Source organism: Saccoglossus kowalevskii, chromosome 15 (genome assembly GCF_978046115.1).
Source record: "Saccoglossus kowalevskii chromosome 15, keSacKowa6.1, whole genome shotgun sequence".
Taxonomy (NCBI): domain Eukaryota; kingdom Metazoa; phylum Hemichordata; class Enteropneusta; family Harrimaniidae; genus Saccoglossus; species Saccoglossus kowalevskii.
The window spans coordinates 21,806,870-21,825,390 of NC_140655.1; the positions used below are offsets into that span (position 1 = coordinate 21,806,870).

Genomic DNA, 18,521 nt, shown 5'->3' on the forward strand with positions numbered 1-18,521 from the left:
CGGGAAGGGACAGAATGGCCGCCAATCAGCGATAGCGGATCGAATCATGGAACAAATAACGCGCCTCTGCCACATGAAATGCATTGTCATCATGCAAACTGTCGTCGGAATCAGGCCAATCATCTCGGCTGTGGATACGTCCAAGCAAAAGAAGGACCGCTTTTGAATGGACATATTTATTTGCTCTTTTTACGTAGCTAGGGTGTTCTACATAGTAAAATCATCAATTAGCTCCATTTGGTGACTCATTAAATGTCATAGATAAGTAGTTCCGATCATATATAAGGGGTAGTCTGGGTCTAAATTATGGCACTAATAAAATTGTCCTAACTCGAACTCTACACCCTACAATAATTCTACCACGGAGGTAATTTCGCATAAAAATTGTAAGTGCTTGCATACGTTGTGTCTTTGTTTAATTCAACCTAATATACCTATCCTATGCACGGGGCTTCTGTGTTGGTGTCACTGCCTTTATATTGAACATTCTTCGTAAGAGAAACACTTGGAAGACCGAGGCGGAGACGATTACGATGCATTGGGCTATCGACCACTTCTGTATGTACGAATGATTACTGTTGGCAAGATGCCAATCTCTTATTGCTCTTCTCCTTCCCGTTCCTTGTAGGAAAGAAATGGAATCCATATGGTCGGCAATATAGTCAAGTTTATCAATCATCGCCTCCTGTGGATAGGAAAGTGGTATAACAAAAATGGAAGCAGACAGCAACAAGAGTAACACGAGTTAACAATTCTCTAAAGACTACTACACAAGTTACTTTACCACATTTGAAAGCATAGATATAGAGGAATACGTTAGTGCATAAGCTATATCAATGTTATCTAAGTGGCTGCACATGGAGGCCATTTTCGGTGTTTTGCTTTTTTGACTATCACACCATTTTAACATTTCCATTCACTCAAAAAGAGACATGTGAACTGCACTGGACGTTATTAACACAGTCGGCTGGAATATTGTGTATCGTTTTTTTTCTTTAATTGCTTTTGTATTTTACCACAGAGGAACTGTGTTTTTACCTACAAAAAATTAACTACAGACATGATACCGACAACGGAAATTGGCTATCGAGTAATCCCTTAGACAAACAATGATACACTGTATGCACTACTTTCAGACAATGTATAAGTTGTTATAGTACTAGTATCATGATTAGTAACTTTTATAATCACAAATTAATTTTTAACATGTTTTACCCCCGTTGTTACCGTGAGTGATTATAAAAAAAAAACGACATTTATTTTAGATTATCACGTTTGTGGAACAAAATGTGATCTCGTCGTAGATGGCCCTTGAATTATAGTAAATGTACCCCAAGTTACGGTTGCCCACGTTTCGTTACGTACAATATGTTGTATTGTTATATGCATTGTCGTCATACGATATGACGTCATAATTTGCAGTGCAACTCCTTTAGTACATACCGTTACATTTTCCATAGCCGAGGCCACAACTTCACCTTCAATTGCGTTAACTTCCGCGATGATCTGTTCACGCTGCATTTCCATGTATTTCTTCCACTCCCCGCGTTGGACTATTGTGAGTTCCAAGTACAGTTGTTTAGATGTAAACTTGCTGAATCCATTGTCAAAACACAAAGTATATACACCTATAACCACATAAAAATGGCGTTAGTGTGTGTGACATTGGTACAATGTATTCGGTCTCAACAATGGCGATACAGTTTAAAACGATCCTAAACATTCAAAATACTATTAAACACACCGTTTCTAGGAATCACCCCCCCCCCCCCGCGCGGCGCTAGCGACGAAACATATACATGACGTAGGAACATCGTCCGACATTGTTCTGATCGGTCGTCTTGCGTTAATAAAAAATACTGCTTTCTTTAAATATGCTATATTCTAAATTACAAACGACTAAGCAACCAACAAGAGTTCTCTAGTGTGAACGAAAATGTTCGAATATCCGTCGTATCACAAAGTCGTTTTCGTCGCTGGGAGCGCGACTTATTGGACTTAAGGTAGAAGCCTTCGCTGGTTCCCGGCGTCCTTTGTGAGTGGCCAGTAGGACGCAGGTAACTAGTAATCGCCATATTGTTCCATTTGGGCCTGTTTCACGGCCGGAAGGAACGCGACTGAGTGACGTAATTTGAAAACATTCCAAGTTCCGTTCTGCGTAAACGTGTCTGTAATACTACAATAAAGCCATGCTCATACATACTGCCTGCTTAGATTCATATATTTGAGATGTTTCTGACATTCCTCGCTGTTTCTGTGAAAATTTATAACAAAAGAAACAGTTTTTTATTCGCCCAACTTTCGAAAGTAAAAGGAAACCCCCTGCCTTAGAGCCACGAGCGTAAGCGCTGACGTCAGGTAACCAAGGGAAATAGAACAAGCAATGAGAAAGTGATGGACCAATCGGAATGCCGGATTCGTTACTAGTTACCGGCCTCTTGTGGTTTGGTACGCCATGACACTTGAGGCGGGAACCAGCCAAGGTAGAAGCCTAGCCATAATTATTGACAAAATTGGTCATAAATCGCAAGATAGTGTTCATTAGTTTATTTATGAACAATCATGAAGCTAATGTCTCATAGAACACAATGTTAAAGAAAATTGCATTTTTTGATACTTTTTAAAACCTAGATTTTTTAAATAATTCAGAACAACAAAAAGTACTTCATCATTAACAATATATGATTTTTTTCAGCCTATGTCACCAGGCTAGATTTTGAGATATTGCATAATATCTCTGCCATAGGAACCTATGGTAAAAGTGTTATACATGTAATAGTGTCAAAATGGCGACTTTCCACTAAAATACGTTGTTTCAGAGGCCCCGTGTACATGTCCGTATATTGCCTTGGAATGCAATTTATTGCAAAATGAATAAATTCTGGGTTTTTAATTTATGAGTAGGCTTCTATCTTAAAGTACTTGTCTGACGAGTGAAAATACTGGAGATACGATAATATGTACGGTGATATACAGCTTATTGTTTTGGGTAACTAGTTAGATTCATAAGATGATTAGACTTTGAAAGTGTCCATCCAAAAAAGAAAAACAATTTTTGTTACCATCTTATGTTATGAAATTATTTCAGATTTGTTTAGAAAAAGTATATGGATTCACATGCCCGCGAATTACAATCACGGCCTTAAATGCCATTAAACGAAGTTTTACTCAGGTTGTTTTCTAGTTGTTGTTTTTTAAGACATAGTAGTTTGCATACCTTTCCTCATTATCATGGTTTTGTATGACCCGTCCTCCTCGTCTGGTATCTCCTTCAAAATCGCACCATTGGGTGCTTTTAAAATAAAGTCAATATCATAATTTCTCCCGGCTGAAGACAATACCTGAAAAGTTGATGAAATTAAAGTAGTATACTCCACCGTGCTGCATGTATTTAGTTCGGCGACCAATGTGATATCTAAAATGGGTAGTAGTCGTTTCGCTGGGAAGGGGAAAAATGTTGATGACTACATGTTCATGCAGCATTTTTGTCACTTGTTTGGCGAATATGCGATAATTGCGTTTGATAGTTAAAGTTATAGTTTCCATGGCAACCACAGATGTGTGTGTTTTTTTCGCAGATTTTGTTGTAGCGTATTATCATAAATCATGACCCGTTACTAATCGCATATACACGGTATCACGACCATATGGCTGCCTTCTCTGCGTATAACATCGATATCATAATAACAAGTTTAGATGAGATTAAAGTTGGTATATTAACAAGCAGTAACTTGAAATGTCAGTTGATACAAAATAAAACCTCAAATTTGTCAGTATGTACTAGTATATATATATTTTTTTAAATGAAGACATATTCCATATTTTTTCCAAAAACGTTGACCAAGGCCTGTAGCGAATACGAAATTATATCAGTTAAACTCAAGAAATTACAGAAAAAAATTTTGGCGGGAAGAATAACGACTTCACAAAATAAAATGTCGCCAAAGCGATCCACAGGTATTCTTTTGGCTGAGTTGTATTTTATTTATACGAGTCAACAACATACCTCATATTCGATGTTTAACGTAGCTCCTGTCGATATATATTGGTGAAAACATTCTTCCGTTCTGGCCCGTATTAAAACCGTGAATTCGTAGCTAACATATGGGCGACTACCGCTCTTCATTAGTGGGTCTCCCTCCTCCAGTTGCGCCAGTACCGAGAAAACTACCACATTGAGGAGAATGTAAGACAGCAGCGCTGAACTCATAGCTGAAAATTAAATACAGTAGTCTGAGGTAGGCGTCACAAATTTTCCATGTTATGCAAAAAAATGTGATTATAAGTTCATCTACGCTAAATGATAACAAGTATACTGTGTGAAGCAAAGAGCGCTCTAAAATATAAACGTAGACGCGACCATTCCAGAAAGGGGTGGACACACTGGTGTAAATTCAGATGTTTATAGACGCATTCAAATTTAAACAAAAGACGTGTCTGTGATGTAAACTGGCGTACTAATAAATGGGTGACATGGTGTGCGCGACGTTTCTGTGATGGTTTGAAAACAAAAAATGTGATCAATACATATAAACGGTGTCATGTATACCCCATGCCATGCCTGTATTGCCGAATAGTCGAACACGAACCCATCATAATGGTGTCTATTGTTACACGTGTCACCAGGCAGGTCGGCTATCTCAAAACTACAAAGACTTTATGTATGTATTGTTATCGTTTTGATCTTTGCCAATTCATTCGTTGTATTGTGTGTACTAGTATTACAAATCTAAATCGCGTCAGGAATATATTACCATTTTTTGGCCGCGTGTTAAATTTTATCCGACTTTGCAGTATAAAATGATATTATTTCAAGTTTCTTTCATTCAATGATATTATTTATTATCATAATTTCTGTAACTGACATTTTTGACATAATTCTTTATTTTTTCATTCATCATTATTGTTGACAGCATATGTATTGACCTGTTGTTTTTATCGATTATGCAGTTATGTAAAAAAATGATGTTATTAATTGGCCAACCGGTACTTAAAATACAATTTTCCTGTTACTCGCGTTTTCTATCGAGAAAACGCTTCGATGACGTCAGAATGACGTGGGCGGATGAAGGTAATTGTCTGTTGTCGTTTCTCGTTTAGAAAGTGCTAAATCTCTCAAAAACAATTTTAATGACGGACGATTTTTACCGAGGTAAAATGTACATATTTTATTGGAGGCGCATGCGCGTGCGCCCAGTCAGATTTGGAGTAACATGTGACTACAGGTCATAAACAAAATAAGTATTGCCAGAGAGGGCGCACTTAAATACCATCTTCCAAGGTGAAGTGATGAGGCGATGGCCGAATCAATGAACCTTGGCTGGCGAAGATGGTCCCATGGCCGCGGTCTGCAACTCTTTCAGTATTTTTTACTTTGGTTATGAACTCATGATAATAAATATGTTGTCGACATCTTAAATGAACACACGGTAGCAAAACCCATAATGGTGCAAAAATTACATTTTATTTTTAAAACGTGCTATAACTATTGCACGTGCAATAAGTTTTTATTTTTTTCCGCCAAAATGTTGGCAAAAGTGAAGCAGACAGCCAAAATATGATAATGACAATTTATTTTTATCAACAGATAGAGAGTTATGATCAACATATTTTATTAGCAAACCAAGCAGCTTCTGTTTCGTGAAATACTATGCCATTTTTTATCGCCTAAGACAAATCAAGTGGGTGTAGCAGAGTTTCCGAAAATAACTAACTCCGTGATTTACGGCTCTATAAACTGTGTTGTTGTGACTGTTACTTTGCATATGCAAATTACTTGAATCTGGAGAAGGTTTTATGTGCCATCTTCTAAAAATTCTCGGAATGCAGGAAGACAAAATGTCATTGTTGTTGATTTTTAAAACCAATGGTATTCATGTTCGCACAAATAATATCGCAGGGAGCACACTAATTTATAAATTCATTGTTCTGCTTTGGGGTTTGATCTAATAATGTCAATTCATGTTTAAAACAACTTATACAAGTCTCTTCCACTGGGAAACATGTAGCTTTGATTTACAATCATGTTCATGTTAATTCACTACGTTCATGTAAGCGCATGTTTAATACAGAATAATTATAATAGTCACATTCTTCCAGTCAACTATAAATACCAAGATTATTTTTTTGTGTTTCGCGGATTCATTTGTTCGTTCACAATAACAAAATATAAACTGACATCAAAAAATAAAATATAATCTCCTTGAAACTGTCATGGTAGCACACTCCCCAGGGTATGCTCGTGAGCGGTCGTTTTGATGGGACAACAGTGTTAGAAGCTTTGACCAAATTATGTTCTCGTTTCTTCGGCAATGTGCCACTCTCTTCAAAAAATAGGGGTGTGTGTATTTCTCCACACACACTTTTAGTTCATACGTCCCTCCCCGATTCAACCTACTCACACCTGCATAAATATGGTTTCACCTTTAATATTTGCATTTGGGCATATGGTTAGATTCCGTTATGTGGTATGATACAACAAATGTTCCATATGGTCACATGACTTACATTGTTTGGCCGATATCATTTTGTGATTGTCGAGTTAAAATCAATTCATACTTTTAGCTGCACCTTGTACGATTATGAAGTAAGTCAAAAAAATACCACTGAGGGCGCTATACACACATATTTGTCAATATATGAGCAATGGTATACATATAAATAAAATCATGCTGTTTAAATATAAATATATCTAAATGTAGACTATTTGTGTGACGTTGTGTCATGTGACATTGACTTTAATGTCTCCAATGATATGTTGTTACACGCCGTGACCTAAATTCTTAATTATGCAAAAATAAAACACATCTGATTGCAGAGCAGGCATCCGTGTAATTATGTACATTGTATGTATGCATGCATGGTACTTAGTACTGGGTGGCTGACGGGAAAACTATCAGACATTGGTAATATTTGTGAAATAGCTCTAGCTGATCCACTTTTTTATGCAATACACGGCAGTAATAACCAATGATTTCGGTCTGTCTCGGGCTACACTGCCGGCAACTCGACAGTGACGCACCAAAATACCGTATCTTTTTTTTTTTTTGAAGCTCATTATATACGCAATTTAATTTCCCTGTAATGGACTGAATTAAAGCCCGAATGTTAGCCTTGGGATATGAAGTATGTTATGGATGAAACAATCCAGCGGCCAGGTTTAGCTAAAGTGTTGGTAGAGGAATCTGTCTCCTTTTTTGTTCGGGGATCAAGTAATACTTGACCGCTGGTGGCAGGCTTGCGATTTTTAACGCACGCATGTCTTTTGTAAGACACGCTACAAGTGAGGTCTGTTAACTCAAGGGGTTGACCCTGACCTATCTGTCAATAGTGAGGAATTCCATAAAATCCAGATCCACATCTCTTCTGAAATCCAACCGCTTGGATCCTGATTGAAGAGCGACCCCTGATTAAAAACTTGGTAATTGTTAAAAACATTTTGTTTCCAACAAGATCCAGATCTCAACCAACCTTTTACCGATTGGTGCCCATTATGATTTTATGCAAATCCATCTATAGGTATAGGTATTTAATCAGTCCCGAAATTACTGTTTCCCTCGCAACCAAATCCACTTCTCTGACAAAAGATAATCAATTGGTGCCAAGAATCAATCGATAAGCTTTTGAGGTACACATGAAAAATCATTACCGAAATTGTTGTTGCCATGGCACCCGCAGCCACATCTCCAGTAACAACTAACGGCTGGGTCATTGCATTAAGAGCAACCTCATGATAATATCATGATACTCTGTGCATAATTATCAAATTTGATGTTTCCATGGCAACCATATCTAACAATTTCATGAGAACCCATCCATTTTTAGTTACATATGAAAACTCATTTTCAAAATTAATGTTTCCATGGCAACCAGATGTACACAAATGTAACCAATTATTTCATATCGAAATCAACTTCTCTCTCGTTTTTGAGTTATAAATTACAAAAAAGTTACAAAAGTTTATAAGTTACCAAAAAGATGCTTTTACCACAGAAACTGCGTCCACAACTATACCGAAATCTAGTTGATTGCTCCTCATGTTTATGGCACTCCTTCCTGGTAATTTCGTGGGGATCAATCAATAATCTAATTATGTTATTTAATTGTTTTAGCAACAGCATACAACAAAACTACATGTTAAAAGTATATTGGAAAACGTCTGAAATTTGCAAGTGGTGATGAAAAAGCATATTATCTTCAACCTCCGACACATTTAGTGCACCTCTTTTGTTCATGTAGAATGTTTAGTCTTTCATGTTCTAATTCAATTTCCAATTTATGGCAGCTAAGTTTGACATTAATTTAACATCTTTCCTTTCTTTCAGTTACTATGTCTCATTATTAATATCAATATACCTTGGGGGTAATAAAATGGATGATTTCCTGAGAAAAAAATTAATATCAATGTTATAAATTTCTGTTATTTTTTAAAATGACTCCTGAATCTTTTTCTTTTTTGTTTATTTTAACATAATCAATACAAACTGTACACCCCCCCCCCTACACACACACAAATACACAGAATGAGCTTCATTACACATAAGAAAAATTACACGTCAAAATAGAAAAAAAAATAGAAAAATACCATGTTTCAAGTTGTCAATACGATAAAAAAAATACTGCTAGAACTTTGGTACTAGTTGCTCATTGTGTAAAGTGTGCCCTATATATTTTTGAACACAATTAGCATATCCTCTTGTAACGATGTGTGTACTTTCGACCTGTAAATCTTTATAGTTTTCAGTATTTCCCAAATTCTGAGATTGCGTAGTATGTATTACTTATACGACCAATGTTATAAAATTACCATTGAATGTTGGTTATCATTAATGGTCTTCAAATTTCAAGGCTTACAATCAATTGCACTTTATTGTTAAAAGGTGGCGGCTGTCGCGCCGCATCGTGTTCGATATAGAACTCATAGCGACGTACACAGCGCGTGTAAAATACATTGTTTGTTTACATGAAATTGGTACACGCGCTGCGCTACGACCGCCGCCCTTTAATACTAAGTAGATGATGACGAAAGCCGAGATGGAACTTTCCAGTGTCAGTTGTGTAGCTGAAAGTACGAACCTAGTGTTCGATACTAATAGTTGTGCGTACAAAGATTATAACTGCTTCCTTTTAAACTGTCGGTAAGTTTATATATATATATATAGGAAGGTAGTCAATTATTCCAGGTGAGAGTGCTCGATACTAAACGATGAGTTTGTAGAGCAGATTTACATACGTGGACAGAGAAATTAAGACACGACTACATGAGTAAAGTTCACTCTACAGTACTGTTTCGTAAGGTACATGGAGTACCTCACTCATATATATATATATATACAGGCATCTGTTCAGCATGCTTCTGTTTTCAGATACAGCAATGTAATTTGTTGCCCGGTGTCATGACATCGCCCGTTCATGTCCGGCTGGGCGAGGCCACGCACAGAAAAACTAAAATATCGATGCGTTATTTTCTCCTCCTTCATCATGTTGGGTGCATGTACTTTGCAACGAGAAACACGATCTGGGAATGCAAGCCTGTCGAGGAATTCGGTAACTTGTAAAGCCAAGAGCGAATATACTCATCCACCTCTCTACTACGTTATTACGGTTGCAACTTGATCCGTGCACTATAATAATGCCTCTGTATATATAGAACTCGGTGTGCTGCCCGAACGTGTATCGATCGCGTCGACCAGATTGACCGTGTGAGGAACCTCCAGAGCCACGTTTGCCGGTGCAGGAGGCAACAAAACTATCGAACGTATTCCCCGTTCACGATTTCCCCTTCACTGACAACAGAGTTCACGATGAATCCGCCGACGAGTGTCACAGTTATTGTATTTCTCCTAATTGGTGTAATTGCGGCAGTTTCTTTAGAAGGGGTGCCTCCGCGGTCGGATTCAAGTCCGGGATATCATAGATCAACGTTTCTTGTGAGTATTTCTAGTTTTATCTCCCTTATATTATGTACTCTAGTGCAAATTTCATTTCAGTTCCGGCTTATAATGATAAAATGCCTACAAGGGGTAGACTACGACTTTTTAATGATGTTTATATTGTGGCATTCCCGTAGGTGAAGGGTGCGCGGTCCGCCGTTCCTGCACAGTGCTCAATCACTACCTTATACAAACGATCACAATGAATTAGTGGTTTGAAAATAAATAATATCACAATAATAATAAATACTTTTTTTCTAAATTATATAACAAATATTATAAGCTGTAAAAAGAACTTCGTGGTTTAATATAATTGAGAAACCCACAAATTCGAAAAGTTGATCACGGTGTAACCAGCACAACGTGGTACACTGCAAGTGACCAGCTCTGAAAAGCCCCGAATATACCCCCGATTTATCGTACACGTGGGAAAATGCAGTAACGCGGCATTACGACCAAGCAGACAAGCATCAGTAAACATGTCAGGTAAAGCTGTCATCGATGCTGGTGTCTGCCCACCAACGACATTGTACGTGTTAAAACAACATATATATTACTTATGCATGAACACGACAGTTTAATTTTCCACGAGCAGAGAGACTCGAGTCAGTCAACGCCATTGAGCTAAGTCCAAATACACCGGGAGTACTGAACAGCTAAGCGAACACAAATGGTTTAGTTATTTTCTTTAAACAACCAACACAAATAACACGAGGAATCTAACCCCAGTTTGGGGTCTGCTTTCCCTGTGTGTTGTTAATTAACCGTACTTATTCTGACTAAATGCACTGCTAACACCAGAGGCGGGATGTACCATTTAGCTCAGCAGGGAAGTCCGTTCAGAGTTCGTCAATGGTAGGTTTGTGACGTGTCTATCAGTCAATGAAAGATACCTTCCGCAATTTGCCCGTCTGTAAGTCCGAGCAGACAGCACATATATAAATATAATTGTATACGCCCCTCCTAAGGACACTTATAGTAATCTAGAAGGGGTATATAGAATTGAACCGGGCTAGGGTCAGCTAGGGTGAGGGTTAGAGTTAAGATTAGGGGTTGGGATGGTGGTACAACTCATTCCGATATATCGGTTTAATCAGTCTATAGAGGGAATGTGGCAACACACTCCTCTCTATACAAAAACATTCAAATAGAAATATTCTAAAAAACGCACATGTATTTAATACTGGCGAAGCTGCGTGCAGTCAGCAGTAATGACGTACACCACCCAGTCAAGGCTGTCATCGCCACGTGCTGCGGTTAGAAAGGTCGTGATCTTTAAGATGATGAGCGATATATACTTAGTATATGGATTTGGATTTCACCTGGCTCGTAAAGATTTACACAGCTATAAAACATAACGGTGTAACGTTAATAGTCGGTGCTTATATGATAATATCTGTCACGTATAACCAGGAAATCGGCCCATCACTGTGCGTCCAAGTAAAAATAAGTTTATGCCAATGAATAATTCATTTTATTCAAATGATGCAACATTTGTACATTTTTTACCAATGACAAATGTCTGCGTTTAATGAAAGCAGTGGCGGTGGCACAGGGGGAGAGGGGGCAGTTGCCCCCTCGAAAAGATGTTGGGGGCGTCGCCCCTCCAAAATCAAGCTGAAACCCTTTGTGTTAGAAAAATTTGCCCTTCGTTTCAGGGGTATAGATTTCAAAACACTCTAAGTTGAATGCACATGTGTACTGCGTTATTACAGTCCGATTTACTGTGTTGCCTCGACTTCAATGTGTCATACATATCAGCAATGTCCATCAGTGTGTGATGGACATGTCAAGGGGAACGCACTTTTTTTAGAGCGTACTGTCTATTTGTTGAAAGGATCCATGGTTAAATCGTCATTTCAGTTTGGAACGTAACTATGGATTCGGACGTACTTAATTTAAAATTTTTAAATTACTTGTATTTCAGCATAAATAAAAATGAAATAATTCTCAGTTGATTAATGCCTTCCATGGTTAATGTTACATTGAAATTTATTCTCAACCCGACTGTCGGGGGCATGTGGTAAGCATCAATCGATTGTAGACAACTAAAACTCATAACGAGATCTGCTTTATTTCAATTAAAAATCCATTTCAAAATTTTTAAAATCAGTCTTTAAAAGTAAATGTCAGCTTTAGGCGTTTTCTCTTAGTGAATTATGTCTTTTCAGTTTCAACTTTCGTTAAGGCCGCACACAAGCAAGTTTGACAATTAAAAACATTTGTTTCTGTAACAAAAACATAAATAAAAAGTGTCATTCAAGTCTCTAAAATTGCGAAAAGCACACAGACACAACAAATACAACAACAGGTAACTAGTATGTATTGTTCGTGAATTACTATATAAAAGGTACGTTGTGTTGTCTTGAATGATGTCTGGAAAGCAATGAAGGTCAGAGGTCAACACGACTGTAACGCCGAGTCTCGAGGCAAACGAACACAACTGTGTGTCGTTACCATAGAAACATGTGATGATGTCATCTGTTGCAATAGTAAATGCACTGCTGACAAGAACGTCCGTTTTTTTCAAACTGACCCCGATTCAATTTATTCTTACTCCGAAAGTAAGGTATTCCATTACGTTGACTGGTGGATTTGTTCATCTTTGAATAAATCCAATATGCCCTGAATACATTCGTGAAATACCCCGCCGGTAATGGAACTCGGTAACAGTTGAACCCAAACAACGCAATTCAAATCGGAGAATTTATACTATGACCTTTCTAAGTGGAAATACTTGTCAGTGGACGAAAATCTTGATCCATTCGACAATGACACACCGCCTAATGAATAGAGCCATGCTAGACAAGGGAAGCGCCTAATTGGTATGTTTTCAAGCGGAACATTCAACCAACCAGTTCCATTGCAGCTTTAAAGTTCTATTGTCGGCAAAACTTAGTTCTTTTGAGTAACTTTGCCAATAAAAAAAATCTGCAAGTTACAGCGTTCGTGAGTTATATTGATCGAAACCTGACGTCTATTTTTCTGAATACTAGTATTGAACAGTTCAATCACAAGCGGAAGATAACGGTGACGATGAGGAACATGTGTGAGCCATGCATGATCTTTGTTAAGTATGTCTACCTCCGGACGTAAGCACGGACGCAGGTATCAAGGGGAAAGTCTCCTTCTCTCGGGTTCTCCACACGTATCAGGGGGTAAAATCTCGTCTCGTCTCTCTATCGCGTCCCCTTGAGGTACGGGATCGGGAAAGTCACTTTAACTTTACAGTCAAATAAGGCACACACAACGAAATACGTTTCAGCTCTCGTCTTAGTCGATCTTTTGGAGCACTCTATAAGACACAGCGCCCTGGGGAAAAGTCCCCAAGACTCTCACAAGGCTGAACCAAGACTCGCCCAAGACTGCGTCAAGGCTCGCCCCAAGTCTCTCCAGGACTGCTCTAGACTTAGACTGCGTCTATCGTGGAGTATTTGCCAAGACCAACTCAAACTCTCTTTATTCATTTTCAAAACTCTAACCAATTACAAAGCAGTAAAAAGACTCTAAGGCGTAAACTTCAATCATAAAGCCAATCAAACTAAGTACTGAATACGTCATATCTTTTGATTAATCGTTCACTACATTAATAACTACGGATGTCAGAATAGCGACGGTATCTCGTAATTAGTTCCAAATCACTGAGCCAAGTTCCGTCCAAAACTTCAAATAGGCCTACACGATGACAGACATAACACAGCAATTCAGCTAATAATCAACTAATTAAGTCGGTCAACAGATACGCAAAAAACATATTCATGACACAGGGATAGAACCCGAATTAGTGGTCCCTGATTTCGGAACAGGGATTAACTGACACTAAAAGAAATTATATTTCATTATATTTCAGCTTGATATCGGTCAGGGTCATTTATGTTTAGTCTAGTTTTGAGGAAGGCCATTATTTTTCTATCAGACTAAATTTCTCCCGGTCCTTCCCAAGGTGATAAACTTCCCGTTCCTAATCCCCGCAAATATGGAAGCACTGTGCGTGATGCACGTCTGACGTGACGTGCGCCGAGACGCAACGTTCAACATACTTTGCACTATATTGCTCATGTGACTTTGTTTTATGCGCGTTCTTGTATGCACACTATGAACGTATACAACGATTGTATAACCCAACCTATCTCATATATCAGAGCAATTATTAAAGTTCAAACTAGAATAATGAGTTGATATCAAATTCACTAGTGATATCTCTCGAGTGAAATTAACACAGTGCAGTTAAAAAAACGGAAACTATTTTCCCGATTAATGGATCGTGTTTATTATTATTATTTTTTTATAGTAGCATATGTAGTAATAATAATAATAATAATAAACTTTATTGATATCGTATGCTTTATATGATCTTGAGTTTAATTACAATAAAGTGTGGATGAAAAAAAAAAAACAATAAAATAAAATAATAACAGAAAATAGATATGCCTTGATATTAATATTGTGTTATTGTTTTGTTTTTTGGATGAGAATGAAAGCTTTTTTATGTTATTTTCTCTAATTTTGAAACATTCATATATGTATTTAGCTAGTTTTATAATTGTTTTATTTTCATTGTTGTTAACACTGTGAAGTTATAACACGTATATCTCACCGTGACAATAAACCATTTTTCTTTCACTGCAAACAAAGGCCGTAGCGTCATAGTCGCGTCAATACTTCGCATATACTAGTATGTATATAGAATATGACAGACGCGGTCGTTTTGGGTGGGAGTAGGGGTTACGTGCTATAAACATTTGATAGTAATACCGGCAGTTCGACAATGATCTATTATAATAAAAGAAAATCAAATCAAAATCATTCGATTTTTGTGGCGGACGTTAGATCCGCGCCTTTCACGCAATGAGCGAAATCTCGCTGCGAACGTGAAACCACTGCTGTGTTATTCTAAACTAAGAATTTGCTGAGGCGGGCATGAACATGAAGTCAGTGAGCACCGAGACGTGGTGGCGTGGATATGGAACATGTTGACCGAAAGCTCCCTGGCATCCGTCTTTTTAGGGGCAGCATTCTTTGCAATGTATCATGTGTCTAGCCCTAGCTCAGTAAACTTGGAAGCAATAATTTATTTGGTCATCTGATATTTCGATAAGCGTTTAGAATGATTTAAAATCGGCGCTGACAACTTAGAAACTACGCGCGAGGATTGTGTTCCACCCAAACTGCCACGTCACCAGAGTCTATCGCAGTATAACTAATCATTGGAATAAAGATAGTTTCCTTACGATAATCTGAATCATGTGAACGATAATCTGTCTTTTTTAGCTCCATTGATTGATACAACATGAAGAGCTGGTTTCTGTCATCGTCACAGATGTTGTGATTCAAGTTGCCAACTCCTAATTTGCAGATGAGTCAAAGTATATATACAAGACAGAATTTAATAAGTCGAAAAACTATTTTTTTAATTATACCGTTGTATGAATTTTAACTAATTTCCGACTCCTCCATAGGAAGGTTGTTGTTCACATGGTAATTGTGTCGGTAGAATTGTCTTTTTCGTTATTTGCTGGGACATTTTACTCAGTTAAATACCAAGAATTTACTAATTTATAATGTAGGCGGCCATCATGTATATGAACTGTGTATGCTTTTAAATCTCCTAAATTGCCGAGGGCGACAGCCTTCGAGCATCGGCCACGAATGAACACGTGTTAACACATACCGGGAAGCATGGTAGTTGATTTTAAAACAAACCACAAATTACGAACATAGATTAGTTTACTTTGTAAGTCGAGAACCCCTGCTGGAATACATTATCTATGACAAGTATGTTAACATCTTGCAGTAAAGCAAACCAATAAGCCGTTGGAATGCGTGGTAGAGAACAAAAATGTCACTGGCATTTCGAGATCGATGTATTATAAGTTGGTTTTACACCACTATTGGGAAATGTACTTGTCGATTGTCAAATGTGTCATAAGGACTCATGTTCATAGAATATTTATTAAAAGTAATATAGAGCATGCAGAAGAAAAAAAATCAATATCGAGTAAAACCAGCTGATACTAACATGTAATGTTTATAGTATGGTTGAGTTAGTAACATGTCAAGGTAAATTGTACAGAGAGATAAGTGTAAACTCATAGTAGCTGCTGACATAGAAAGTAAAGCAAGTATACAACACCAAATAAACCGCAAGGATAAAAGTAAACATGTACTGCATGTGTGACTCAAACCGCTCGCGTACGTCAAAAGATTGTCTACTATAAACACGTCACGTAACGCCACACCCTCTCAATATGGATCGACTATTTCACGGTCTCAGTGCGCAATGAGCTGGCTTATTAGGCATTCCAGCTCAGCAGCCAATCAGCGACGGCCTAACGCTTAGATGACAATTTCGGTTTCAAATACCCCGGCTTAGTGTTCTTGGTTCTTCGCGTAATTAGGTGTTCGTATGCAAGGGATTTTCCACACAAAAACGCCGAATTCGGCCGAATTTTGTTATCGGTTGGCTTAATATAACTCAAACGGACCGTATTTTTGTGAAAGATTGGTTATTTTGTCTTGATTTGTAGGAATCTGAAAAACGCGTTTCACAACTTGTCTCTTATTTAGTTTTATGCGTCATTCAAGATGGCGGCCCCCATATAGTCAATATCGTATTTATTTTATTATCACGTGTGCGCCAGCTGACTGTGATTCCCTCGTCCAGTAGACCCGTACTTATCACAATCGTGATTTACTACCTAATCGAACTGCCAAGAACTGGTAAAGGTTAAAGGTCAAGTATATCGCTTATCGTGAATGATTTATATCGCATCTATGTTAATTGTGAACAACTTTGTGTATATTTTATCGTAATAAGTCACTTAATTGGGGATGATGTACGACGAGAAGCTTTTGCATTGCTATCTTTGTTTTCGCTTGCATTTTTGTGTTAACGTACTATGCTCCAATGAAGTGCTTGTGAAATGACTGCTATTTTCTCGTCTAATCATTCATTAATACATAAATATTATTATTTTTTTATTATTTTATGTTTCTGAGCATAAAATATTTTTGTAAAGTGAAAAAAAAAATTATAACTGGTCTACGGCAACGTTATTTTTGTTTATTTTAAAACGAGGCTCCTCATTAGCTTCCATTTGCATACAGAATTTTCTCTTGTGACGTCGTAAGAAGGCGTCCAAGCTAACAAATATAAGCGAAAACTATATTACCATATTTTGTCTCAAAAGTGTTGCATAAATATTTATTTAGACACAAATCACCAATTACCCATAAACCCGATTTACTATATATATGATATATATATATATGTATATATGATTTATTTTCACCAATAATAATAACAATTCTAGTAATCTTATATTAATAATAATAATAATAATAATAATAATAATTTTAGCTGCAAATAATATTTGTATCATACATATGATAAAGCTAGTATTTAAATATTAAAGTACGTTGTTCAGTATATGTTGTTTTAGGGAACTTTTGAAAGTTATTCTATTAGTAATTTGTTTGATTGACTCAGATAGAGAATTCCAATGTTTTACGGCTGTATATTTTAAAGTATGTTGGGAAAGTGAAAGATTCATCCTGGGGACATAGTAGTTATTACCTGACGCAAGTCGTGTTGGATATAAATGAGGTAGAGGGGAGAGATAGTCATTGATAGTATGGGCATAGCGGTTGCTTTTCAGATCATAAATGAACAGACATATCTTAAATTTACACAACTTGTGAATATCAAGTATGCCCAGTTTTTTAAATAGAGGGGCAGTATGTGCATTGTAAACTGCAAATGAGATAAGCCGTACAACTTTCTTTTGCAAAAGAAGGATAGGCTCTAATAGTGTATGATAGGCGTTTCCCCAATACTTCTAAACAATAACTAATGCGGGAGAATCAGGGAATTGTATAACAAATGTAAAACTGATTTGGGCACATAATGTCTGATCTGGGAGATAATACCAACTTTGGGGGCAATTATTTTTTTTACTTTTTCAATGTGAGGTTTCCAGTTGAGGTGCTGGTCAATGGACACGCCAAGATAATTGATTGAACAAACGCCCTCTATCTCAAACCCATTTATATCCAAGCTGCCCTTAATGCCCAGGTGTTTATGAGGCGTTTTAATAGTCATGCATTTGGTTTTTTCTACATTGACTGTAAGTTTGTTGGCACTGCACCATTCACAGACTCTTTGAAAATCGTTATTAGTATGTGCAAGTTTGATTGTGTTACTTTTAATATACTGAAAGAGGTTAGTATCGTCTGCAAATAGTCAAAGTCAAAAGCATTAGTTGAGTTATTGATATCATTTATGTAAATTAGGAATAAAAGTGGGCCAAGAATCGATCCTTGTGGAACACCACACTTTATTGGTTTATATGTAGATGTAATATTGTTAATTTTCACTGATTGATAACGGACAGAAAGGTAGTTTTTAAACCAGAGTAGCGGGACCCGGAGCATTCTGATCCCATAATATTGTAATTTGTGGAACAGAATATTGTGATCTATAGTATCAAAAGCTTTTTTCAGGTCGATAAAAATTCCAAAAGTAATATAACCTTTGTCCATTTTCTCGGCTATGTCTGAGATCAGGTCGGTTAGGGCAAGTGTTGCGCT

General features: G+C 37.2%; 1 protein-coding gene across 1 annotated transcript; it reads right to left on the reverse strand.

The window, feature by feature from the left end:
* Positions 1-399: 399 nt before the first annotated feature.
* LOC102804906 (transmembrane emp24 domain-containing protein 5-like) lies at positions 400-4,297 on the reverse strand. The gene is made up of 4 exons (XM_085508349.1): positions 4,007-4,297; positions 3,218-3,341; positions 1,444-1,628; positions 400-685 (listed from the first exon to the last, which is right to left on the reverse strand). Exons 1-4 carry the CDS (start codon positions 4,208-4,210, stop codon positions 440-442), a joined length of 759 nt encoding a protein of 252 aa, XP_085364475.1. The 5' UTR covers positions 4,211-4,297; the 3' UTR covers positions 400-439.
* Between the last annotated feature and the right edge of the window lie 14,224 nt (positions 4,298-18,521).

Excerpts from the sequence above, each read along its gene's own strand:
- LOC102804906 (XM_085508349.1), bottom strand. The coding sequence starts at position 4,210 with ATGAGTTCAGCGCTGCTGTCTTACATTCTCCTCAATGTGGTAGTTTTC. Across the intron at positions 3,342-4,006 it reads CGTTAAACATCGAATATGAG|GTATTGTCTTCAGCCGGGAG; the intron begins GTATGTTGTTGA and ends TCAACTTTTCAG. Across the intron at positions 1,629-3,217 it reads AACCATGATAATGAGGAAAG|GTGTATATACTTTGTGTTTT; the intron begins GTATGCAAACTA and ends ATGTGGTTATAG.